At 39.1% G+C, this 24791-nt stretch overlaps 1 protein-coding gene across 11 annotated transcripts in view; it reads right to left on the bottom strand.

The window, feature by feature from the left end:
* The window catches only part of LOC126355811 (atrophin-1-like), a 136004-nt gene that overhangs the window by 15977 nt on the left and 95236 nt on the right, over positions 1–24791 (bottom strand). For all 11 annotated transcript variants that reach the window (XM_050006244.1, XM_050006238.1, XM_050006240.1 and 8 more), the window contains one exon: positions 1734–2141. In XM_050006244.1, the coding sequence (XP_049862201.1) occupies positions 1734–2141 (408 nt within the window). The remainder of the gene's footprint in view (positions 1–1733; positions 2142–24791) is intronic.

Genomic DNA, 24791 nt, shown 5'->3' on the forward strand with positions numbered 1-24791 from the left:
ACACACGCGAGACAGATATGACACTAGATCGCGTGTTGGCTCTGTTAGATGATATGGGTGCTTGTCATGTAGTGTTTTCTTTTTCCAATTTACTTTCTTCGTATCTGCTGATGTTATGTGATCTAAAGAGTTGTAGAAGTGGTTATTATTATTATTATTATTATTATTAAACCATTTTTAAGTTTGTTATACAAAATGCACTCGTTAAAATGATGGTTTATAGATGTTAGGCAGCAGTATTTTCAAGCTAATTTTTGAACTTTATCTAAAAGCTTTCCAAAACAAAACTGTCTGCAGCACAAAAAACTAAATCCTTCCTATGATATTAAACTTTAGGGGGAAAATGATTATATCCAGCAAGATAGCATCAGAGTGTACTAATCTGATGAAAAAATTCTGATGCACTCTTTATGTTTCAATAACTTCTACAACATTCACAAATAAATGCTACAGCTCGGTAGAACTGATAACAAAGAAGTAAATACTGAACAGCACTTGATAGACTTTGTTTGTTCACAAATTATTGCAGTAACAAAATGGTTGAAAAACTGTCATGAGTGATTTATCCTTTAACTCTGACCCCATGCAGCATGACAATGGTTAATGACACAGCTCTGAAATTTTAACAGTAGCAAGAGCACAAAAAGTCATGCCTCTAAACATCAGCTTTATATTACCGCTAGTTGCAATTGGAAGCTATCTTAAATCACTGAGTTCAAACATTTTGCAGCCCTCGAGAGAGAGTCTTCTATAACTTTTTTTAAAAAAGAAAACAAACACCAACATGACAATAACTTAATATTATGTTGCACTTCATTGTTTGAAGATCAATGGCTCTTGATCTGTCTTATGATAGATAGAAGGGAACTATTGGTCACTTGGTGTGGAATGACCCGAAACACAATTATTGCTGGTATACCACATGCCACCCCCCACCCCACCCCCCAATCCCTCGTTTCTTTAAGATTTATTTTTGCCCTGTCAGAATAATCCTTCAGAGTCCACTGAACTATTTTCTTCATAGTGGAAGGGAAAGTAGAGAATTTCTTTTGTTTCAGATACACTACACGAGAGCCATTTTCCTGTACACACTGTTTTCTGCCAAATTTGCCACAAAAAGCAATTTGTGAAGGTATTTCTCTTGGCAGTTGATTTTGACATTTACACACATATAATAATATCATGTGAAATACTGAGTCTGTCATCTGATTATATAAGATGTTACATATCTTCATGGCATCAGCTCACTGATTCTGTTCTCAAAATGTGTAACAGTTTTGCTTACTTATTTAATAAGGTGTTAATACTTCTGGTGTCTATCTTCTGTTGTGGCCTTTCAGCCTGTTTGATGCAGTTCACCACAACAGTCTATTCTGTGCAAGACTCTTGATCTCTGCATGGTTACTGCAACCTGTGTACCGCTGTCAAGTTTGTTTCCCTCTGCAATTTTTACCACTACACTTCTGATAAAGATCATGTATATGTCCTACTGGAGTCACATCTCTCAATATTTGGCAAATATTTCTTTTAGTAAGAGAAGGAGAAAAAAAGCATTTGCAACCACTGTTTAACACTTTTGGTTGCCTTTTCATCCATTCCCTACAAAAGGATAATATATTTTGTGAGCAAAGAAGCCTTTCTTGTAGTATACTGGAGAGAAAAAAGAACTATTAGAACTAACTACCTAAAGACATATAAAGAATATCATACAACAAAATGAAATCAGGCCTCACCTCTGGAGAGTGATTGCTTGAAGACTCTGTGACAGGCTGAGTTTCAAAGAGAAAACCATCTGGAGTAGTTGCAAACAGTGCAGCTGTTGCATATGGATGAGCAGCAGGATGCACTGGTGTCACGCTGTAATAAAGCTCAGGTGCCGAAGGATCAGCTGCTGTTGGTGCTGTGTGTGCAGAAGGCATTGGTCCGTAATAGTGGGTGGCAGCTGGAGCTGCTGCAAGATGCACCGTTGTTGCAGGAGGAACAGCAGTATGGGCAGTTGCAGGTTGTGGCTGACATGGAGTGGTTGGAGGACCACCGCCACTGCCACCACTTCCAGCTGGGACAGAACCTGCCGCTGGCCCTGTGCCTGGTGATGCAGTAGATGCTGGCCCCGCATAAACAAACTGATGTGTACTTTGAGCCTGTCACAAAACAAAACGTCATATTCATCAATGATGTACAGAAATTTTAGTGATGCTAATGCAAACAGAAAAATTGTTGCACACATGCCCTTTTACATACCCATAACCTGTTCCAACCTCCTATACACAGTTTAAAGAATTGGCATATCCCATACTGCACTTCAAATTTTCTATACTAAAATTAGGTTAATGAATTAAGTGAACAAATGATGTCACCTGGGATGACTACTTATTTTCAACCCCCACCCTATCATGGCTACTTTTCCAAAATCTTCATCTTCCCAGTCTAATTTGTAGCTCTTAACCTAAAATTCCACTGCCTAGAAGGTCAGGATTAGTTTCAGTTGTTATATTGTGCAAAAAACCAAATTAGCCTAACATGTCCTTTGTTTGTCATCAATCTCCTGTAAAATACACCACTTTTTATCTTATGAGGTTCATTCAAATAAAACCTGGTCAGTGCATCTACTGTTGCCTTACACGTAAGGTGGCACCATGTATGCGGGTATGCGGGTATGGTAGTACCATCTATTGGTACAGAGACTGATGCATGCACACCGTTTGATGTTGCATAGCACCAGTGTGGTTTCATGCCAAAGAGAAAGTGGTTACACTAGTTGTTATCCACATGAACATGCAGGCGAGTAAGCAGGAACAACGAGGAGTGATTTGATTTTTGGAAACGGAGGGAGTTAGAAGTCCTGAAATGTATACACAGATGAAGGCTGTGTACGGTGAGTAGAGTCTAAGTCGTCGTGGAATGGCACAAACAATTCCTTGAGGGGTGAGAGTCACTGAAAGAAGGTGCTTGTCCTGAACAGGCTCATCATGTCATCATCACACTGGAAATGGTTGGGGAAGTGAATGCTTTAGTCTTTGACAACAGCAGAATCACCATGGACGAGATCCATTGTTTACTTGGTATTGGTGTGGGCGACACTTGAACTTGTGAAAAATCTGCGCGCAGTGGGTTCCCCACCAACTGACTGCCGAACATATTGTCACAGGTGATGAAACATGGTGTCACTATTCTGAACCATTAAGCAAGTGTCAGAGCAAGCAATGGAAACATGCGGCTTTTTTGACTACAAGGGCCCACTGCTCGGGAACCACTATCAATGCCCAGCATTATCAAGCCATTTTATAGAATTTTAGACGAGCCATCAAGTCGAAACACTAAGGCATGTTGTCCAATGGTGTTATCTTCCTGCAGGATAATACCTGCCCGCACACTGCCAATGCGGTGAAGACTACATTGCAGCAGTTTCAGTGGGAAACTGCTGGAACATCCACCATACTGTCATGACCCTTCACCATGTGACTCTCGTGTTTGGACCTGTAAAATGAGCTATTTGGGGACATCAAGTCACAACGGACGATGAAGTGTGTGACTGGGTCCAGGCCTGGATCCAACATCAGCCTAATAGCTTCTTCAAGGATGAAATCGACTGGCTAGTGTCGCAATGGGATAAATGTGCCAACAGTTTTGGTGACTATTTTTGAGTATCCCTAATGTGTATAACAACATTTTTGGGTTAGTAAAATTGTTACCGTTAGTTTACATTAGTGACCAGGTTTCATTTAAATGCTTCTTATATAATTAAAGAGGCTAAACATTAAGATCATCAGTCTCTTGTTCATCTCCAGGACAGAATCTGTGTAACCCATCTGCCTACGTCTGTGACAAGGTTTTAATGTTTGTGCAGCATGTATCTGAGTTGGGACAGGGGTACCAGCTCAGTAGTTACATACTGGGATGTGGGAAACTAGCTAAAAACCTCATTCAGGCTGGCTGACTGGCTCACCAGACTTCATCATCAACCTACAAGGCAAATTAGATCCCAGTTGGGTTTGCCTGCCATGTCTTGAAAAACGTGCATTTTACCTACTTTAAGTTCTCAGCTCCTACCTATTTATGCCATCTTTTATACTATCAGAGCCTACTTAGCCTCATCTATTTCCATTGTGAAATATCTATCTTGATTACCTCTGTTGCCATGGGAGCACTGCCCCTCTGATCACTTCTTGCTGCCTTTTCAGCCATTAATGTGACCAATCTCTCTGTGCTTCTGTGATTATGTGTGTTCTGTATTTTCTAAACAAAGTATTCTTCCCTCAAATCCTTCTCATCAAACAAAAGTAAGTACTCAGCAAGGAGCACTAAAGATATCAATTTTTGGCAAGTCAAAATAGTGTGCTGGATCAGATCGCAGAAGAAACCAATGCTTTTTCACTGAATCCATCATAGCATGCCACATGAAGTGAAGACTCACTTGCCAGTATTGCCCTTCTGTCTTTCAAAGTTCTATCATGTCTGCGGATGCTAAAGCCATTATATTTAGGTTATTCTTATCAATTCTATCTATCAATATTTCATCATCATTGGCCACAATTCATCATTGGGCACATTGAGTGCATTTTTTCCATCCATAAAGCAATTTCAGTTTTTGCAATAATTAATGCGATTTTTCTTTTAATGTAGCAAGAATTAGTGCACTTTATCTGAAACAATCTTAAGTTCTATATAGGAATGTTTCTTATTACAAAAAAATACAGGACAGTAATCTAGCTTTTGTAAATAATAGTTCCTTCCTCAGTGTAAAGGGGGAGTGATGGGCTGGGGAAGGTTAAAATGATAGAGCGTATCATATCACTCACACTTCAGGATGAGAGGAACCGACCTACTTTTGAGAATAAGGAGAGAGAAGTCAGCAGTACTGATATTTCATCTCGTGTAGCTAAATAATGCCCAGCAATTATGAGTATCTTGAGTAAATTTTTCTTTCGGTACAACAAATTTTATAGTAGTTTCCAATTTACTGCGAAAAAATTCTTACGAGGCTCTCTTCAAGGTTTTTGGAAGTCACATTTTGTGGTGGTTTGGCATTTTACAATATTTTCTATGACCATCTTTGAAACTACTTAACAACATGCCAAGAGACAGCAATCTTGTTTGCCAGACCTCTCTTCCCTGACCAATTAAGATGCTAAAGCTTAAAGACCCTTTTTATATACTACGTTAAAGCAAGGGCTGAATTTTTTTCTTTCTTTGTTTGAACTTTAAGATGGCCAAATCTACCCACAGACATTCAATTTTAAGTGCTCTGTTCAATGAGAATCTGCATGTCCACAATGCGATTGTCAATGCTGAAGCATTAGTTTTGCAGTTGTAATGAGACAGTGAATGTTATACTGGATATCACCACCTATTTGGTAGCACAAATTTCTTCATCCTACCTGCAGTGCTAAAGAGATTTTTGAACAGAGGAAAGAAAGGAATATGTGAGAAGTAGTCAGCACACTAAGTCAAGGTGAAGTTGCATCTACACAAAACAATTTGAGCTTCACACACGTTTCTAACCACTGGACTAAATGGGACCGATCTGTGCACATAACTAAATGTGAACAGAACCAAGGCACACTCAAATGTATGAAGAGAAGTTTAGGGGCCCATACCCAAGTCAACATTCAGGAGTGCCAGACACTAGTGTGCTTGTAAATAATAAAACCCATCCAGAATGAGATTTTCACTCTGCAGCGGAGTGTGCGCTGATATGAAACTTCCTGGCAGATTAAAACTGTGTGCCCGACAGAGACTCGAACTCGGGACCTTTGCCTTTAATAAAACCCATGTCCATGTATGTTGTGTGCACATGACAGGGTGTTTCATTAGTTCTAAAATATTCTTTGGCACATGTGCAGTCAGTATGTTAGTTGCACCAATGTTCTGTGTGAAAAGTAATCAAACATTATTATCGCTACTACACCTGTAGATATTGGAGCTATGAGCATTAACATAAATCAAACAAAACTTGTTATTTGGATTAAGGAGTACAGGTACAGTCACAATCACACTCCTTCAATCACAGAACTGCAAGACAATTACCCAGATGGGTATTGACACTATTTAAGAACAGGCAGTGAAACATTTTATACATGATTGGACACTGTCTAGGATGAAACCAACCGGAATGACACAGTGATGAGCAGAAGCATTTTCAAGAGGATCATCAAACAGCTAATCTTGCATTTTTAACAATGGGTCACTTCGTCTAAAATTTTAAATTTTCTATGTCAATTTCTGCATCATTGCGGTCTAACATAATTCAAGACAAATGCAAAGCACTTTACAATGTGCTACATTCAGAGGCCTTGAAAGACAAATGTATTAGTTATTGCATTAATAATTTTTACTTAAGAAGTTTCTGACTACTGCTGCTGCTGCTGCTGTTGTTTTTTTGGGGAAGGAGACCAGACAGCGAGGTCATCGGTCTCATCGAAGTAGGGAAGGATGGGGAAGGAAGTCGGCCGTGCCCTTTCAGAGGAACCATCCCAGCATTTGCCTGGAGTGATTTAGGGAAATCACAGAAAACCTGAATCAGGATGGTCGGACACGGGATCCTGACAACTGCCAGGAAGAAACTAACACAGACTTCCAAATGCATTTTTTTAATGACATCACTGCTTAAAAATGAGAATAAATGCTTGCAACTATTTGGTCATATAATTACCGAACTGACTGTAGAGTGCATTAAATGAAGTAGAGCTTTGATCTGTAATAGAAGTATGAGGCCTCACAAATGTAAAAAGAGATGAAGGGTTGTGTTTTTAGCAAATCTTGCTCTAGCACTGAACTGCACATATTGCTTCTACACTTAAAAAGCCAAAGAAACTGGTATACCAGCCTAATATTGTATAGGGTCCCAGCGAGCATACAGAAGTGCCGCAACACGCCGTGGCATGGACTCTACTAATGTCTGAAGTAGTGCTACAGAGAATTGACACCACAAATCCTGCAGGGCTGTCCATAAATCTGTAAGATTACAAGAGTGTGGAAATTCTTCTGAACAGCACATTGTAAGGCATCCCAGATACGCTAAATAATGCTCATGTCTGGGGAGTTTGGAGCCAGCGGAAGTGTTTAAAACTCATGAGTGTTCCTGGAGTCAATCTGTAGCAATTCTGGGTGTGTGTGTGGTGTCACATTGTCCTGCTGGAATTGCCCGAGTCCGTTGGAATGCAAATGCACATGAATGGATGCAGGTGATGAGACAAGATGCTTATGTATGTTTCCAGGGGTCCCATATCACTCCAACTGCACTCACACCACACCACACCACTGCAGAGCCTCCAACAGCTTGAACAGTCACCCGCTGACAAGAAGAGTCTACGGATTCATGAGGTTGTCTCCATACTAATAAACGTCAAACTATTCGATACAATCTGAAATGAGACTCGTCCAACAAGGCAATATGTTCCCAGTCATCATCAGTCCAATGTCAGTGTTGACAGCCCCAAAAGTGGTGTAACACTGTGTCATACAGTCACCAAGAGTACATGAGCGGAACTTCAATATCGAACGCCCATATCAATGATGTTTCGTTGAATGGTTCACATATAGACACTTGTTGATGGCCCAGCCTTGAAATCTGCAGCAATTTGTGGAAGGGTTGCAGTTCTGTCACGATGAACGATTCTCTTCACTCGTGGTTGGTCCCATTCTTGCAGGATCTTTTTCCAGCTGCAGGGATGTCAGAGGTTTGATGTTTTGCCGGATTCTTGACATTCACAGTACACTCATGAAATGGTTATACAGGAAAATTCCCGTTTCATCACCACTGGGAGCTGTTGTTTCCCATCGCTCATGCATCAACTACAACACCATGTTCAAACTCACTTAAATTTTGATAACCTGTCATTGTAGCAGCAGTAACCGATCTAACAACTGCGCCAGACACTTGTCTTATATAGGTACTGCCGACCACAGCACTGTATGCTGGCTGTTTATGTACAGGGGATAGACAAAATAATGTGTATAGTGGTAGTAATGGGATGGTTGTGTTCGGTGGTCAAGAATGCAGGTTGTTTAAGAGTAGTGCACACTTGGTATTTGCATTCAGAGGCCAATGTCGATGTGCAATGAAAGACCTAACAGAGTTCAAAAGAGGAGAGATTGTGGGGGCCCGATTAGCTGGAGCATCAGTAACCAAGTCAGCCAACTTACTGAATGTTTAAAAAGTAACCATTTCAACAGTCATGACAGCCTAAACATAACATGGAAAGACATCATCGGCATGTAAACATAATAATGGACGCAAATCAAAACTAAATGACAAATCATTGCACACTAACACGAATTGTGTCAAAACAACACGAAACTACAGTAGCTAAAGCGACTAGAGAGATCAATAGCCATCTTTGAGACCCCATACCTATCAACACTGTCCGCCAAGCCTCCATAAAACCAATATTCATTGATGAGCTGCTATACCAAAACCATTTGTGACGACAACTAATGCAAAGAATGCAAAACATTGTGTCAGGAGCATAAATCCTGGGCGTATGATCACTGGAAACACATCATATGACCCGACGAGTCAACATTTTCTATATTTCCAACATTGGGCTGAGTCTATATCTGGAGAATGCCAAAAGAAGCCTACTACCCTGGTTGCTTGATTCCAGCAGTTAAGCATTGAGGTGGAAGTTGATAGTGTGGGCAGTCATGTGATATTCTGCTGGTCTCATCATTACTCTCTAAGGTCGTGTTACAGCCAATGATTATATAAACATTTTAGGTGATCAGGTGAACTCCATGATTCAAATGATGTTCCAAACAATGATGCCATATTTCAAGATGATAATGCACCCATTCACACAGTCACAAAAGTACAATTGTGGTATGAGGAGCTTGCAACTGAACTGCAGTATTTTTCCTGGCCAGCACAGTCCCCATGCTAAAACATTATTGAATCCTTATGGGCAGTATTGGCGTGCAGACTCTGGAGCAGACATCTATCTCTCTCGTCACTGCAGGAGTTAGAAGAGGTTCTGATCAAAGAGTGGCATAACTTCCACTGGAGACTACACAATCATTATATGCCAATATTTAAAGAAGAGTAGCAGCTGTATTATGAACAAATGGGTGTCCAACCCCTTATTAATAAACCTTTACCAAGTTAGTACAGGTTTTCACATTATCTTGCCTATCCCCTGTATCTCTGCAATTGAATACACATGGTCGTCGCAGTTTCTTTGGCACTTCAGTGCATATGGTACACCCATTGTAATTTCTCAGCCACGTTAATTCCAACAGCTCCATGTCCATTCGAATCATCTTTTCTGTTCTGCTGCAAGTGCTGGTGCACTTTCTCCTATAAGGGTACTGATATATTACTTTTCTGTTTAGACCTTTTTTGGCAGTTCTGGCAATGTCACATGTACATGTTCTGTTTCTTTTTGATCTCCCTATAAAAGGAGAAAAATTACATCAATTTCCTTTTGTTTTCTTGAATTCCTGAAACAAAAATGGATGGACATTTCCTAAAGATTTGAAGACAAGTGGCAATTCATAAACTGTGGAGAATCATTAGTTCAGAAAGACATACACGTTGCACCATCACCTCATTCTAGTGCCCTTTATTTCAATTACAATCATTTCTACAGATTCTTTTCACTCACTGGAAAATGCTCGTTACAAGTTCATATTTACTGATGAAGGGAAATGAGGAGGAAGGTCTACTGGAAGAATTTGTGAGTACATAATGCTTTCATACATTAAGGATGGGACAGTTAAATCTGCAGAATAATGAAGAAGCCGTAGAGTATTTTTTTTTTTTTTTTGTCATGAATATCTATCACTGAAAGGAAACATTTTATAAACTGGAATGAGATTTTCACTCTGCAGCGGAGTGTGCGCTGATATGAAACTTCCTGGCAGATTAAAACTGTGTGCCCGACCGAGACTCGAACTCGGGACCTTTGCCTTTCGCGGGCAAGTGCTCTACCATCTGAGCTACCGAAGCACGACTAACGCCCGGTACTCACAGCCAGTATCTCGTCTCATACCTTCCAAACTTTACAGAAGCTCTTTCGCAGAAGAGCTTCTGTAAAGTTTGGAAGGTAGGAGACGAGATACTGGCAGAAGTAAAGCTGTAGGAGACGAGATACTGGCAGAAGTAAAGCTGTGAGTACCGGGCGTTAGTCGTGCTTTGGTAGCTCAGATGGTAGAGCACGTGCCCGCGAAAGGCAAAGGTCCCGAGTCTCGGTCGGGCACACAGTTTTAATCTGCCAGGAAGTTTCATTCTATAAACTAATTCTCAATGAAAAACGATTCTGAATTTTTCTTTCATCAATCAACTAACATCGAAAAGATGAATTATGACATTTTGGTTATCTGTAAGTTGCACTTTTTTTTATGTAGAGAAAGTAAAGAATACACATGGGGCACAGCAGTTGACAGGGAAGAGTCAGACTATATTACATAAGGCTGACTAGTGAATAAGAGCACTGGAGTTTCCTAGCTTACAGTCTGTTGGATTAAGAAATCCAACAGTAGGTGGAAAAGGTAAATTAGAAGCTTGTATCAGAAGGAAGGGTAACCTACCCGGAAGCCATGTTACATGCTGGGATAGCCTAATTTGCATGTCATTATACAAGATACTGTATAGTACTAGTTATGTATAATGTCGTTCAAATAATATACTGAAGGTTTTACTGCTGTTGAGTACACTCTAATTACCTACTCTAAAGGTATAAATATACATGAGTTTACTTTTTAGGTTGTCATTCAGTGTGCTGACAACTATACCTCATCAAACTCAATACTGTCTTCTTAGTCAACTCCATCATCATTCTCATAATCACCGTTAAGTTTTAACCATTCCCACAGAAGCATCCATCAGGGTGTATATGTGGCCAGGAAAAAAAAAATTCCCAGATTTTTCCCAGATATCTCATTGAAAAAATATACTTTTCCCCGGGCAAAAGTACACTTTTACCGTACTAAGTGACAGCGGTTTTCTGTAGATTTTTCCTTTGGAACTGCAAAACTTATCATTCCTTTTAATGGTTTACATTTTATAAACTAGCACAGAACTTCTGGGGGGGAGAGGGGAGGAAGGGAAAAGAGAAGAGAATTTTGGAAAGACTTTTGATGAAAACAAAGGAAAGAAATTTTGGAAAGACCTTAGATGTGCAGCAACATATACTCTGCATATTTTCGTATAATGAAATTGCACCAAACACAGCACGTTAGTGTCCAGAGCGTTGAAATAGAGATTGAGGTGTCCTTTTGTGAGGAAGTCAATATCTCATGGCACGTGATCTCGCCAGCTGATGACAGCACATATTCAGAGCATATGACATGTTATAGTCAGCAAATGGCAAGTTCACTGTTACGTAGTGAGAACAAACAAAGAGGAAAAGTTAATGGTTTACATTAATATACATAGTATAGCTACAAGGAAAGTAAGCTGTCACATATAATATTGGCGGCCTCTAAGATTAATAAGCTACAAGAGAAGCTAAGCTTTCACATGTCATATTGATCTATTTTGTGTGTGGGTTATACTTTAAGATGCATTACACAAATGTGCCAGTAAATTTAAAATAATGACATAAATGTCTGGTCACCTGAGCTCGAAAATCTTGTAAGTGGCTGGTCTACAAAGTGTTTTAAACACTCTGATTCAAGAAATTCATCCCACCTTCTCACACGTAACTTAAATCATCTTGCATAAAAAGCAATTTACTTTGAAAGTAATGCTTTCGAACCACTGTTCGCAATACTATCCCGAGACTGTTAGAAATAGGTTCGATTTAGCAGTTGCCAAAGTGTGCCAGGAAACAGGCATTATTGTGCATGTGCAGCTGCAGTGGTGTAGGAAGCCCGCATGTTCGTATGTACAAATAAAGCACTATGAGAGCTACATTATGCCATAAAAGAAACAGGACATCAGAGGATACTCCAAAAGCATCAGAATTTCGTAAACCATACTAAAATGCATAATTTGGCTTGAAGTGCACATTGATTTTTTTTCCAGATTCACAATGAAGTAGGTCCCACCTGATATCAAGTTTTTCAATGTGGTTTTTGAGAAGTAAATTCTCATGGAGTACCAGTACTGCACTATCTCATATTTGGTTCTTTATTATGGCATAGTGCCATACATGGTAGAAGACTAAAACATGCACTGGAAATTCAGCGAACAGCTGGAACTAGCCAATACTGAAGAAAGAAACACTTCGTTTCAAATAAATTTATTACCTCAGTGGAAAGTTTAATAAAGACAAATTTCTTTAGCGAACTGACAAAAATAACTTCATTATTCTGCAAAGCAATTAATGCTTGACTGCTAATAATTTGGAAATAAAATAAAATCAGAAAACTGAAACTAATAACATATTTTTGCCCTTCGTAATTATGTGAATGTATTATAATTCACTTGATAGCCCCTGGTCGCAGAAATCTGTTTTGTTTTCATTTGACGTGGTAGCTGTAAACAAAGAGGAAACAACGAAATCACTTAACACAAACAGGGGTGGAGACTATCCCTCCCCAACAACTACTCTGAGAACTCTGCGCATACATTTTTGTCATTAGCATCTGGCTGCTTGCTGCCGATACAACTAACAGCCACATTTCAAGTAGGGGGAAGCAGGAGAAGGAACTGCTCTTACGCGAGTCAACTGCACATGCGCAAGAGCTCGCTGGCAACTGGTCAAACGAACCTAATGTAAACAGTTGTGACGTCACACTCATAGAAAGCAGTTTATTGTTACGAAGTATTACGTAGTTTTCACACTAAGGCCTTCGACATATTTTTACTGTTTGCAGACGTTTGTGCTTGCACGGTGTATTGTTGTTGTAAATGACGCATTTCTTTTGCCACTGAAGCTTTATTTTTTCTCTCTTTTATATTTTACTGTTGCAGTATCGTTCTCCAGTAGCAGGATATAGGAACATTCTTGGCTAGAGAATCAATTCTTACCAGTCAAACTTACAAAAATTTAATGAAAAAATTCCCAGAATTCCAAGGTTTTTCCCAGTTTTCTCCCGGATGAAAAAAAATCTCTGGTTTTTCCTGGGTTTCCCGGTTTGTATACACCCTGATCCATATTTATCATAAGCTTCGGTATTTAAACTGTTATTTACAAAATCTTTGGGGGCTTAATTTCCACAAATTATATGTTCTTTATAGATATTGCCACAATCTGTGGTTTAAATAAAGTAACACAGTGGTTAGTAGGACTGGCCGACATGCTACAGGTTGCCAGTTCAAACCCGAACTACTAGAATTCATTTGTTATTTGGTGTGTATTATTTGGGGAAGGCTCTTGAAATATCTTATGTTTGTATATTCTGGATTATTCCATGTTTGTATAAATAGCTGCAGTCTCCATCCAGAAGGTCAGTTTCATTCTAGCTATATTTTTGTGTTCATAATAAACATACTTTCAGTGCTAATTGAAACACTTCACTGATGAGTACGCTATAAGACTTTGACAGGTTTGTTGGAGATGGTGTGTACTTCAAAACGTCTACAGGCTGTGGCTCCAATTAGGTAACCTAAAAGCTATCCTCTAGACAGACAGAAATCAGAATACTACATTGTTTCACACATTGGTATAGTCAGGAGATGATCACTTTCAAGCCAGCAGTAAGTCAGCTGCACGAGGCATCCATCAGTGTTTTCGAAACACGCTGGTCAGGACCTGACAAAAATGGCTGAAAGGATTCGACCAAATCACTAAATGCAACAGATGAGACAATGTGATGTTTGGAAAATGTATACTATCACTTGGACAATATAGCTCAGCAATGATTTGAGAACAATAAAAAGATGCTCAACAGCTGGGAAAAAATTCCAAGCCAAACTGAAGACAACATTTGATGACAATCAGTGGAAAGTCCCCTTAACAAAAGAACAATATAAGATTGGGGCCTAATGTCAGGACAAAACAACAGCCATACGTACAGTATGTTTTGGCCCTTTGCAGCATTGTGATTTAGAATATGACAGAAGCCTTCAAAATCTCACAACTGATGAAAGGATTCAAAGAAGGCATCCACCAAGATTTTCTGGTAAAAAATGTCACAAGGACAGACTAAGCCAGTGGTGACAGCACATGGAGGAAATGCCTGATGAAAGAGAGATAATCAGTTCCCGAATGTGGTTCCTTTGGCAGTTGTGGATTACTACCATAATCTCATTTCTCTCACAAGCTCTGTTGTAAGAGAAGAGAGACAGAATTTTATGGCAGCCAAAACTGCTGTGTCAAATACACAAAAGGCAGTGGCCATTAACATTGACCCCATGTGTCAGGAGGCAAGAGATAATTTGAATAAAATATTTACTGATCACCACCACCAGCCTAAAGTGACCGGGGGAGGGAGGGGGGGGGGGGGGCTGGCTTATGCTATTACTACTAAATGGCAACCCAGTACCCAACTAATGCAGATACAGTCAACACTTCCACCAAGTAAAATGCCCAGCAGAAGAGCACACATTTGGAGACTGGAGGAAAACACAGTGGCCTGTTTTCATTGTGGATGTCCATGACACTTGGTGTACCAAGTAGAGAAACAAGACAAGCATTTGACAACTATTATGCCACAAGATTTCAACCATCACAACAGACCTGTTCGTATCAGTCTGAACTGCAGATGACTAGTCAACCTGTAGGCTGAAGCTCATAGCCATTCCCTGGATGAGGCCACTCCCAAACACACCACAGCCATTCTCCATTGCCATATATCTGTCAAATTCATGAAAACTGGGGTGGCCATCCATCTAGGTGAAGTCACCACACATGAAAGTCCTCAAGGGATGACAGTTATGAAGATGGCAAGAAGTCCAACCAGTGTGGGCTACAGTCAACTCTGGGGCTTCTGTTACTGAAATGTCAAATGCTTATCAATGCCAATTGCAGAAGAGTATGTTCTGCAATATAAAAATTATCAGAAAATAAGTTCAACCAACAGGAACATGTACTGCAAGAATACCTAGCAATGAAAGAACACATCCCTTCATATCCGGTGTTTTAATAGAATGTAGACATGATGTTATTCTTAGATGGGACTTCTTGCAGGGATCACAAGCAATCTGACTGTGGAAGATCAGAACTCTTGACTAATGAAAAGCTACCTGTGGAAGATCAGAACTCTTGACTAATGAAAAGCTACACACACACACACACACACACACACACACACACACACACACACCTTTGGGAGATTGTCATTAAAGGCATATCCTGCGGTAACCAACAAGAGAAGTTCCAGTAATCCAGCAAGATGCTCAATATTATACCTTACACAACACTTATTCCAATCTCTTGGAACTTCATGAACCTCTAGCCCTCTTCTAACTTTAATTTTCTTCTCTTGCATTCTGCCTAATTTCTCCATGTCTTCCTCTGATGTACTTCATGTCTTGTTCACAATTTTGCAAGTTATTTCTGTCAGCATACATGTTCATTTCAATAAAATTAGATAAATTTAAATTTATTTCAATCAATTAGCAGAAAAGATTTAAAATTGAATTTAAAAGTTTTCTTCTATAGTTTATATTAAATGGGACCAATATTACCCTTCATCATGACACTTAAACCGTTACCAACAAATACTGTACTATGACCTATTTATAGTAGTTTGTCGGTGAAGATGATGTGATCCTACAAAATATTTATAACTGCAAAAAGCAAATTGAGTCATGTCGAACACATTCAATTATTTAAATCTCCATATAACTAATCTTGGAAGCTTTTAAGCTTAAGCTCAATGTTTCAACATACCACAAAATAAAAACTGAAGTGGTTATCTCAGGAAGAAAGTAAATAAACTGCCCCTACCCTATTAGCAGTTTTCTAAATTATTATAAAGATGACTACATTATACTATATTTTCTTCACAGTGGGTACCACAGCAATGAATTTATTAAACTAAACTGGCATTTTCTTCTACTGAAGTAATAATTTTATTAGTTCACAACTAATATCAGTCTTCTAGGGCATTCTCAAATGATTTTATGCTTCTGTACAAAATGGACTGTTATAATTATCCATGAATAGGAAAGTAATGATATGAACAGAAATAATTTTCTACTCCAGTGAAATTTATTTCCAGTAAGTCCACATTCTTATCATGACATTTCTATCTAGGAGATAATATATTCAATTTTATAAACAACCATAAAATCACTTAAGAATGACCTAGAAGGCTGGAACCACTTGTGAACTCAGAAAAATTATTTCAACAAAAGAAGAAAATGCCACCTTCTCTTAATGACTGCATCTATTTTAGCTACACAATGCAGTAAACTTAAGTTGATATACAGACCATAAAACAATATACACAATGTGGATGCTGCAAAAGCTCCAGTAGATAATTAACAACAAAAACAAGAATTTTGAATGAGACATATCTAATAAAAGTAAATAAATGACTAATCAGCAGACTCTTCACACCATGACTGAGTACACTTAATGACTGTCATTCAGTAATAATAAATATATGAATTGCCATTTATATACAGACTGAATAGGTTTCTAAGTAAACAGAATGCACTCTGCAACAAAATTAAAGTTTTAAAAATGTTCAGAGTCAATATAATAGCAGCCAACAACAAAATAACACAAATGAGTGATCATGTCAGGCAATCAAAAGCCAGATTCATTTAAGGAAAAAAAAGAAAAAACCACAAATGCGCAGCACAGCAACAGAGATGCACATGCTGTCTGACAAGCAAGCAGGCAAATCTGCTGTCAGAGTGAGGCAAGAGAGCAACACTGAGTGTAATGACCAACAAGTGAGCTAATTACAGACGAAAGAGGGATAACTCCCACCTGAGGTCGATCCGCAGACACTCAGTAGAGTCGCTCGAGAACTGGAGGTGGGGGCAGGGGAGGCATGTACGGCATGGAGGACAGCACCCCATCGGGCGCCAACCCCACACCACACTGTCAGGCATACGACAGCTGTCATTTTTCTCCTAGACAGAGATTTCTCATCTCTGTCATTTAAACAACTGCTTAAATTTCAACACAGCAGTGTTCAATTTGCCAGTAGCAGCCATCTATGGACACTTGATATAATATTACCACATTACAGGGAAATTACCTTAATTTACAGTGACACACACACACACACACACACACACACACACACACACACACACACACAATATGATCAATCAACCCACCTAGTTCTACATAGTGCATTCTGTCACTGCCTACAGCAGCAATCCAACTACTCAGTGTTGCTGTAGTTCTATAGTATAGCAAAACATTACAATAATGCTTCCACTGTGACTACAGGGGTGGTGACATGTCAAGTGACAGGATGTGGCATTTCATGAAGTTCTTCCCAGAGCTATGCCCTACACCATACAATCCACTAGATCACTAAACGTTTTGCTATTAACCACAGTTAAATCTAAGTTTAAAATTCAAGATACCCAGAATAGCAGCTGACAGTGAGATTAAGGCACCAGTTTTACAGCGTAAAATGAACTATCCCATAAGGAAACGTATCAAGTCTTCATACTTTTCATTAACACCGAGTCTGAGCTCTAGCAGGCAAAAACAGACATTTTAATCTTCCACGGCGAGTAAAAAGGAACTTCACAACTTTGGAACAATATAGAAATTTACTGAGTAACTTTTGGACTGCTGATGTGTCATTTTATAACAACAACCTGAAGTTTCAAATAAAAGTGTGAAGAGTCATTTTGGTTTTATATGACTACCATTTGTGATGCAGCAAACATCCCACTGGTAATCAATTTCTTGCCACACTCATTGTGGCATATCAGGCTTAACTTGTGCAAAGGCAGTGTAGACTTTATTTTTTCAGGTCAGCTACACAGTACTTGCCAAAAAGTCTTTTGTGGAATGCCAGTCTTACGAGACATATTTTGCGTTGATTTCTGTGGAATGGAAGCAAATCTCTTCCTAACCTGTTTGACAATCATCAACATGAGGGTAACCTGGTGATTTATCATGTCACAGTGAACAACCACTCAACAAAGTTCTTGTGCCAAGAGTATAAATTGTAGGCTTACTTGGAGGTTCTGAAGCTATTTGGTGCTAAGTTTACACCGAAAAGTAGTTGCAGAGATCATTTCATGAATCCAAAATGCACAATGAGCACACTCCACACCAGTGAAAGTAGCCATTTTAACTGTACACGACACTGGTGCTTATGGTGGAAGAACGGGGTACTGACTAACTACGCGTATCAAAACGCGAGGTTGTGTGCTATAAAATAATGCATCTACCAATTGTGTAAGTTCTCAATAAATTTCTGTACCATTCAAAAGCCGTAAGACCCTTTTTGACTAATCCTGTTTTCAAGGTAGAAAGTTCACAGTACAGCAGTAAACTTTTGACTAACAATGAAGTCAGACGTTCTAATTTAAAGTTATGTGCATTACTAGACTTTTGAATTAAAATTAACTTGTATAAAGAGCTTTTTATACCACTTTTTCTGAAAAAGAAGAAAATTTATCGAGGGTACATGTACACAGGTTTTCAAAGCTAACATGATTATTTTACACAAAAATATGTAATAATGAAGCAAACAGCTTTTCTTCTCTACAGTAATCATATATGAAAATCTTTCTCTGCTTTGTATACTTCAAAGTATGAAAATTTACACAGTGCAACTTTACACCCACTACACTAGTAAATACACTGACAGGTTGTACCTCACAGCCAGTTTTCCAGTTTGCTTCTTACCTCTTTAGAGAGCACTACAGATTTTTTTCCAAGAAAATAATTTCCAGTCAGTCATCCAGATGTACACTGTCGTGGTTTGGGATCTATTCTCTTAACAAGATGAGCTTGCTTCGTTGCCATAAAGTGAAGTAGTTTGACATTTTCCATTGCCTAAGCAGTTTCTGACACCTTTCTACCTATACGATCAATAAAGATGACCACCTGAGCAGTGCGTCTCATCCTTACCACATACATATTTTGTTTATCCTTCCCAAACAGCACTATGACATTCCATTTAAACCTAAAAGTTTGTTCACATCCAAGTTTTGAATCTTATACAGCAAAACGTAACCGAAGTTGATTTTTGAAGTTCACGCAACAGCAATTTCAACCAACTCTCTCTTGAAAGTAAAATTGGTGTAAAATTTATCTGTAAAACAAAAGTAACCCTTTACAATGCCTTCAACAGATTCACTGTGTCAGACCTTGATATGTAGAGAGATTCCCAGGTGTGTGTGTGTGTGTGTGTGTGTGTGTGTGTGTGTGTGTGTGTGTGTGTGTGTGTGCGCGCGCTGCGCGCGCTTACTGGAAATTACTGTGCATGGTTTTCATAAGAGGTCTCTATGTGCACTGGGTCAAAGCCAGTTTCGCCCGTTTAATCTTTGCTAATGAATTATTTGTATAAAATTTTCTTAGAACAAAGATTAAATGCCAACAGAATTCTAGGACCTGTGTCCTTACATAGAAAGTACTACACTTTTACACACGTGACTCTTGATGACCAGAAACACTCATTTTCACAAGGGTACCACTATCCCACACTTTGATAAGAGTATGTAGCAGAAGCAGAATCAGTGCTTTGTATTTTCTTTATGTTCTGTTTGGCATGCAGATTAGTTTGCTCCTTCATTTTTTCCATCACAGAATCTGTAAAAAAATTAAAAAGAAAGAACACACACACGAACACACAACTGTCCAGATTATACTACTAATACAGCAGTAAGTGGCATGTCATCTGTCATCTATCATTCCTCTGATTCAGTATGGCACAAAGTTTCCAGCCTTTTCTTTGCTCTTTTGACTCTTCAGGCAAGAGAGCTAGAGGAATAACATCACTGCTTGTTCCTGAAGGGTTTTCACAACCACTTTCCTTTTCAGAGTCCTACCACAGAAATCCCATTTTTGTTGCAAATAATTAGTAACTGGCCTCTCCAAAATTTCTTCAAGTAAACAATCCTTATCACTTAAGAGCCATCTACACCACAATCCTCTGAAAAATCAATTTCACTATTCTCAGAAGCACAAGGCAACCGATGAACAAACATTGTCAAACTTAATCTTGAGACAACTAAGTATTTTGCTGAAATACGCTGTTTTGAAAACCATCAAAAAGAAAAACTTTTCTCCAGCATGTCCACACCACACAGCAATCAATATCTTAAAGTACCTGCAGAAAATCCCAACTGCACAGGAATCAAAAATATTAACAAGGACAAAGAGGGAGGTAGCGAAGACACCCTAAAAATTATAGGTGATGGATTTTCAGGCAGGCCAACTGCAACTGTACTTTTTAGAATGTGTGCCACAAACTTAATATCTCTTGCTTATTAGCAAGCACTGCATTGTGGGGTCTCTCAGTTGTTCATAACACTTCTGTCCTAAGCTGGCTGCTTTTGGAGATTGTATAGGCTGTAACCATTTCACTTCATATATTTATCAGCATTTTACATAATTACTAACAAATGTAACCAGCCTTATATCTCCAGGGTACGGACCCTATGCTAGTTGCCTAGGAACGACACTGATGGGGATAGGAAATTTAAACATACAACACTAATGACTGACTGAATTTGTTCTCAAAATGACAATGTAAATACTGTGAAACCCTGCACAGCGAGCATAGTTCACTTCAGAATCTTACTCTTAGTGCGACACACTCATTAAGCGAAAGAAGTTATCCCATATAAATTAATCTAAAATACGATAATGTGTTCCATGCAGAAAAAGTACTGAAAGTTTTATCTTATTCATGCCATTTATTCAAAGAAAATTACACACACAGGATTATGTACTTTACTATTCACAATACATAACTAATTCTTTTTTGCTAGGAAGCTACCTATAGTCATTTGTTTCTGCCAACAGTTCAACACATGGTGAGAATGCGATACAGCATTGTTGTCAAATAAATATGTAACGCACGTAGCCACTGCTTTATCAGGGGGGACGATGCAACAAATTCCCGTACTTTCAGCATTTCTCTTATTGCGCCAGAAGATTTTTGCTTTGCTGTCACCACCACCACCACCACCACCACCACCACCACCACCACCACCACCACCACCACCTCCAAACTCCTCTCCACAACTTTCAGCTATGAAACACCCTGCAACTCCATAAGCTCTTCAGTGGTCATTTCTTGGCTGTGATCTTCCACAAGCTCATTGGTACCTGGTTATCCACATCTAGACCTATACTCTTGGCCAAAGACACAATCCCATTGACTGCACGCTCCACAGGTACTAATTCAAATGCTTCCGAGTCTCACTTGACAATGCACTCTGGCAAAAGCTGCTTCCAAGGAGAAGCGAGTTCTCTCGTTAACCTCTTCCCACACCTTTTCAATTATCTTGACCCAGGCAACAATGTTCAAGTGATATTTGAAAAACACTCCGATAGAGAGAGAATGGTAGCTTCAGTCAACTCAAAGCACTGCTCGGAGAGTGCTTTAGTGTAGAACTTCTTATAGTTAGAAATAATCTGCTCGGCCATATGCTGGACTAACAGTGTCGGGAGGCAGAAAATGGATCTTGATGAATTTAAATTCAAGGAGATGGTCTTGTAGGCCTGGAGAATGGGCAGGAGTATTGTCCATAACAAACAAGACATGAAGCGGCAGATTCATCTCAAATATTTTTTCACTGAAGGACAAAACACTTCAATCACAAAAAGGCCACGTGTTACACGAGCCTTGTTGTTGGACCTCCACATCACATTTAACCTGCTCTTCTGTATTTTATGTTTCTTGAAGGCTCGTGGAGTTTCTGAATATCAGACAAGCAGCAGTTTAATTTTCAAATAGCCACTTGCATTGGCACAGAATATCAGAGTGAGATGGTCTTTCATTGGCTTGTGACTAGGCAATGCACGCTCCTCCACTATTCAAGGTACGCTTCGGCATCTTTTCTGGAATAGAGCAATCTCATCACAATGAAAAACCTGTTGTGGCAGATACCCCCCAAAATCTACAATCATCTTTAAGTTGTTTATGAAGTTCTCTGCTGTCTCTGTGTCAGAGCTGGATTGTTTGCCATGCCTCACAATGCTGTGGATGTAGGTTCTTCTCAAACTTTTTGAACCACCCACGTCATCCCTTGAACACTTCTTTGGCCGCTTATGATCCTGGTATCGTCTTAATGTGGCCGGCAAAAATCATTCCCACCTTCTCACAAATTATTTTTGTGTTACTAGTATTGTCTTGCAATTGCTTTTCATTTATCCGTATAAGGAGCAACCTTTTAACACTGTCCAGAATACAAAACTGCTTCTAAGATACTCTTGTCACTCGTTCTGAAGCATCTACCCTTGTCCTTGTTATTGAGGATAGTGCAAAAATTTGATGCAGACTGTGTGTGTGTGTGTGTGCGTGTGTGTGTGTGAGAGAGAGAGAGAGAGAGAGAGAGAGAGGAGAGAGAGAGAGAGAGAGAGAGAGAGAGAGAGAGAGAGAGAAATCAGCACCGCTCACACCATGTTCACAGTCTCCACATTGTTGACGTTTCACCCACTGCTTGCGAACTGCTGGTAAATCGTCGCCTTTCGCTTAACAAATGCATAATGAGTTTTTTTTACAATTTGTTTGGCTCCTCATGCGAATTGCACATTACAGGAGGTGCTAGTTAAGCAAGGTTACGCCGTACACAACAAAAGAATCATCACAAGCATATAATTTTTTAAGACTCTCCGCTGAAAGCCCAGTTTCCAAATACTTTTTCTGCTGACTAGTAAATTTTTTAGTTTAACAGATTTGCCATTCCATAATTCCCCGAAGAATTACAGAGAAAAAAACAACTGGAACTTCAATCAAGCAACAAAATGTTTTTTCATTATTTAAACTTCTCAATTTTTCCTATATACACCCACACCTGAGATTATATTCGATATCTGCAACAAAAGTTTTGTTTCAACTTCACTCGTCCGCTATGGACTCCACAGAAGACGAGACAATGAGAGGAATTCAATTGCTCCAGTTCTTTAATGCTGAACTTTATGATAAGAGATGGCAAATGGGAAGGAATGGGAGGGAAGTAATAGAGAGAAAAAAAACTGAGATTAAGAACAGGTACTAGAAATAGCATACTTTGTTACATTTTGGTTTAATATAGAAAATACTCAACAAATGGAAGGAAAGATGTCAAACAGTGAAAGTGAGTAGATTTCTTAATTGGTACAAAAACAATGTATTTCATAAAGCCAAAGGCTTCCACAATATGGAACACTGTGGACAGGCATTCAATTTAATAAAAAGTGTATGACACGTGGGAAAAACCAAGAATATTAAATAAGATTTTGGTGAAAATCTATTAATCACTGTTCAAGTAATTTCATGTTAATACAACATAGAAAAGCAACGTTTTTACTTTTTTATCATCTCAGATTTCTTTCAAATCTGGTGCATCCAATGATGCAGATAAGAGGTGCAAAACTACCAATTTGCAGAGGTTACAGGACAGCTAAGTCTGTAAGCTGTGTGAAATATACATGCATCTATCTCAACATGAATGACTATAGCTCTGGCTCTAATCCAGGCAATAGTAATGAAACTTATATCATTGAAAACCCAACAAGTAGAGCTTTACATTGTTTTATATAAATGGCAGGTTTCTGAACATTTTCACATGCAATGTCAGTGACCTTGACCCTTCACCTTTAACATCTCTAAACACCACACCATCAATTTAAAAAAAAATTGATGTTGTACTGTTCTAATATCTTACTACAAACATGGCAAATATCAAGATGTCACACCAATTGTATCATTTCTAAAAATTTATTTTATCAGCATCAGCACACTATTAAAATAGAGGTATTATATTTACAATTACAAGTCTTAAGTGATGTACAAAAGTATGATTTATACCATTGTAGTGAGAATACGAACTATTTACAATGTAACTTCAATGAAAAGGCAATAAAAAGTGATAACAATTCATCTCTCAAGTCTCCAATTAAATTGTTCACATTCACCAGATCTAATGCAGGGGGATAGGGAGTCCTCCAAGTTGGTGTCAGTGGATCCAGTCCTGTGAGAATGTCACATCATCTGATAACACAAGTATGTGGTTTGGCAGGAAACACAAATGAGGCAAGGCCATCCCTGTAGATGCATCAAGAAGCCTCTACTTCACCTGTATCTTTGTAAGTTTATGAAGCATACGCTACTTACCAATGGCTATCATACATTAAGGCAACCAATTCATTTAAGTCTGCTAACAACATTTTATTCACCATAGCAGTCACCGACTCTTCTCTGCTCACTAGGGTCTTTACTATACCTTTGTTAACAGCTATCCCACAATGAAGCTTATGTACCTGTAACATTGCTTCAGCTTGGCAATGTACCGATCATGATAAGCCAATATATAATGGAAAACACATGAAGGAACAATATCTTTGCACCACTGATACAACAGTCATGATGTCAAAATATGGTTCTCATGAGGTCAACTGAGGCTGGCAAATGTGATTAATCTCTCTATAGCCCCCAAAACCCCATCACAAGATCATTTACCACACTCTTTAACAAAAGAAATGCCACTCTACTTTAACATCAATTTCTCCCTGACAGTAGGGCAAATTCATGAAATTCTTCCTGTTTTTGTATTGGGTAGCACAACCAACCAGAAAGTGGTGAATGTGCTTTGGAGCTGGAATGTGGCATTTAAAAAAAATTCATTCTCTCTCTCTCTCCCCCTCCCTCTCTCCCCCTCCCCCTCCCCCTCTCCCCCTCCCCCTCTCCCCCTCCCCCTCTCCCCCTCCCCCTCTCCCCCTCCCCCTCTCCCCCTCCCTCTCTCCCCCTCCCTCTCTCTCTCTCTCTCTCTCTCACACACACACACACACACACACACACACACACACACACACACACACACG

This window comes from Schistocerca gregaria, chromosome 3 (assembly GCF_023897955.1).
Source record: "Schistocerca gregaria isolate iqSchGreg1 chromosome 3, iqSchGreg1.2, whole genome shotgun sequence".
Taxonomy (NCBI): Eukaryota; Metazoa; Arthropoda; class Insecta; order Orthoptera; family Acrididae; genus Schistocerca; species Schistocerca gregaria.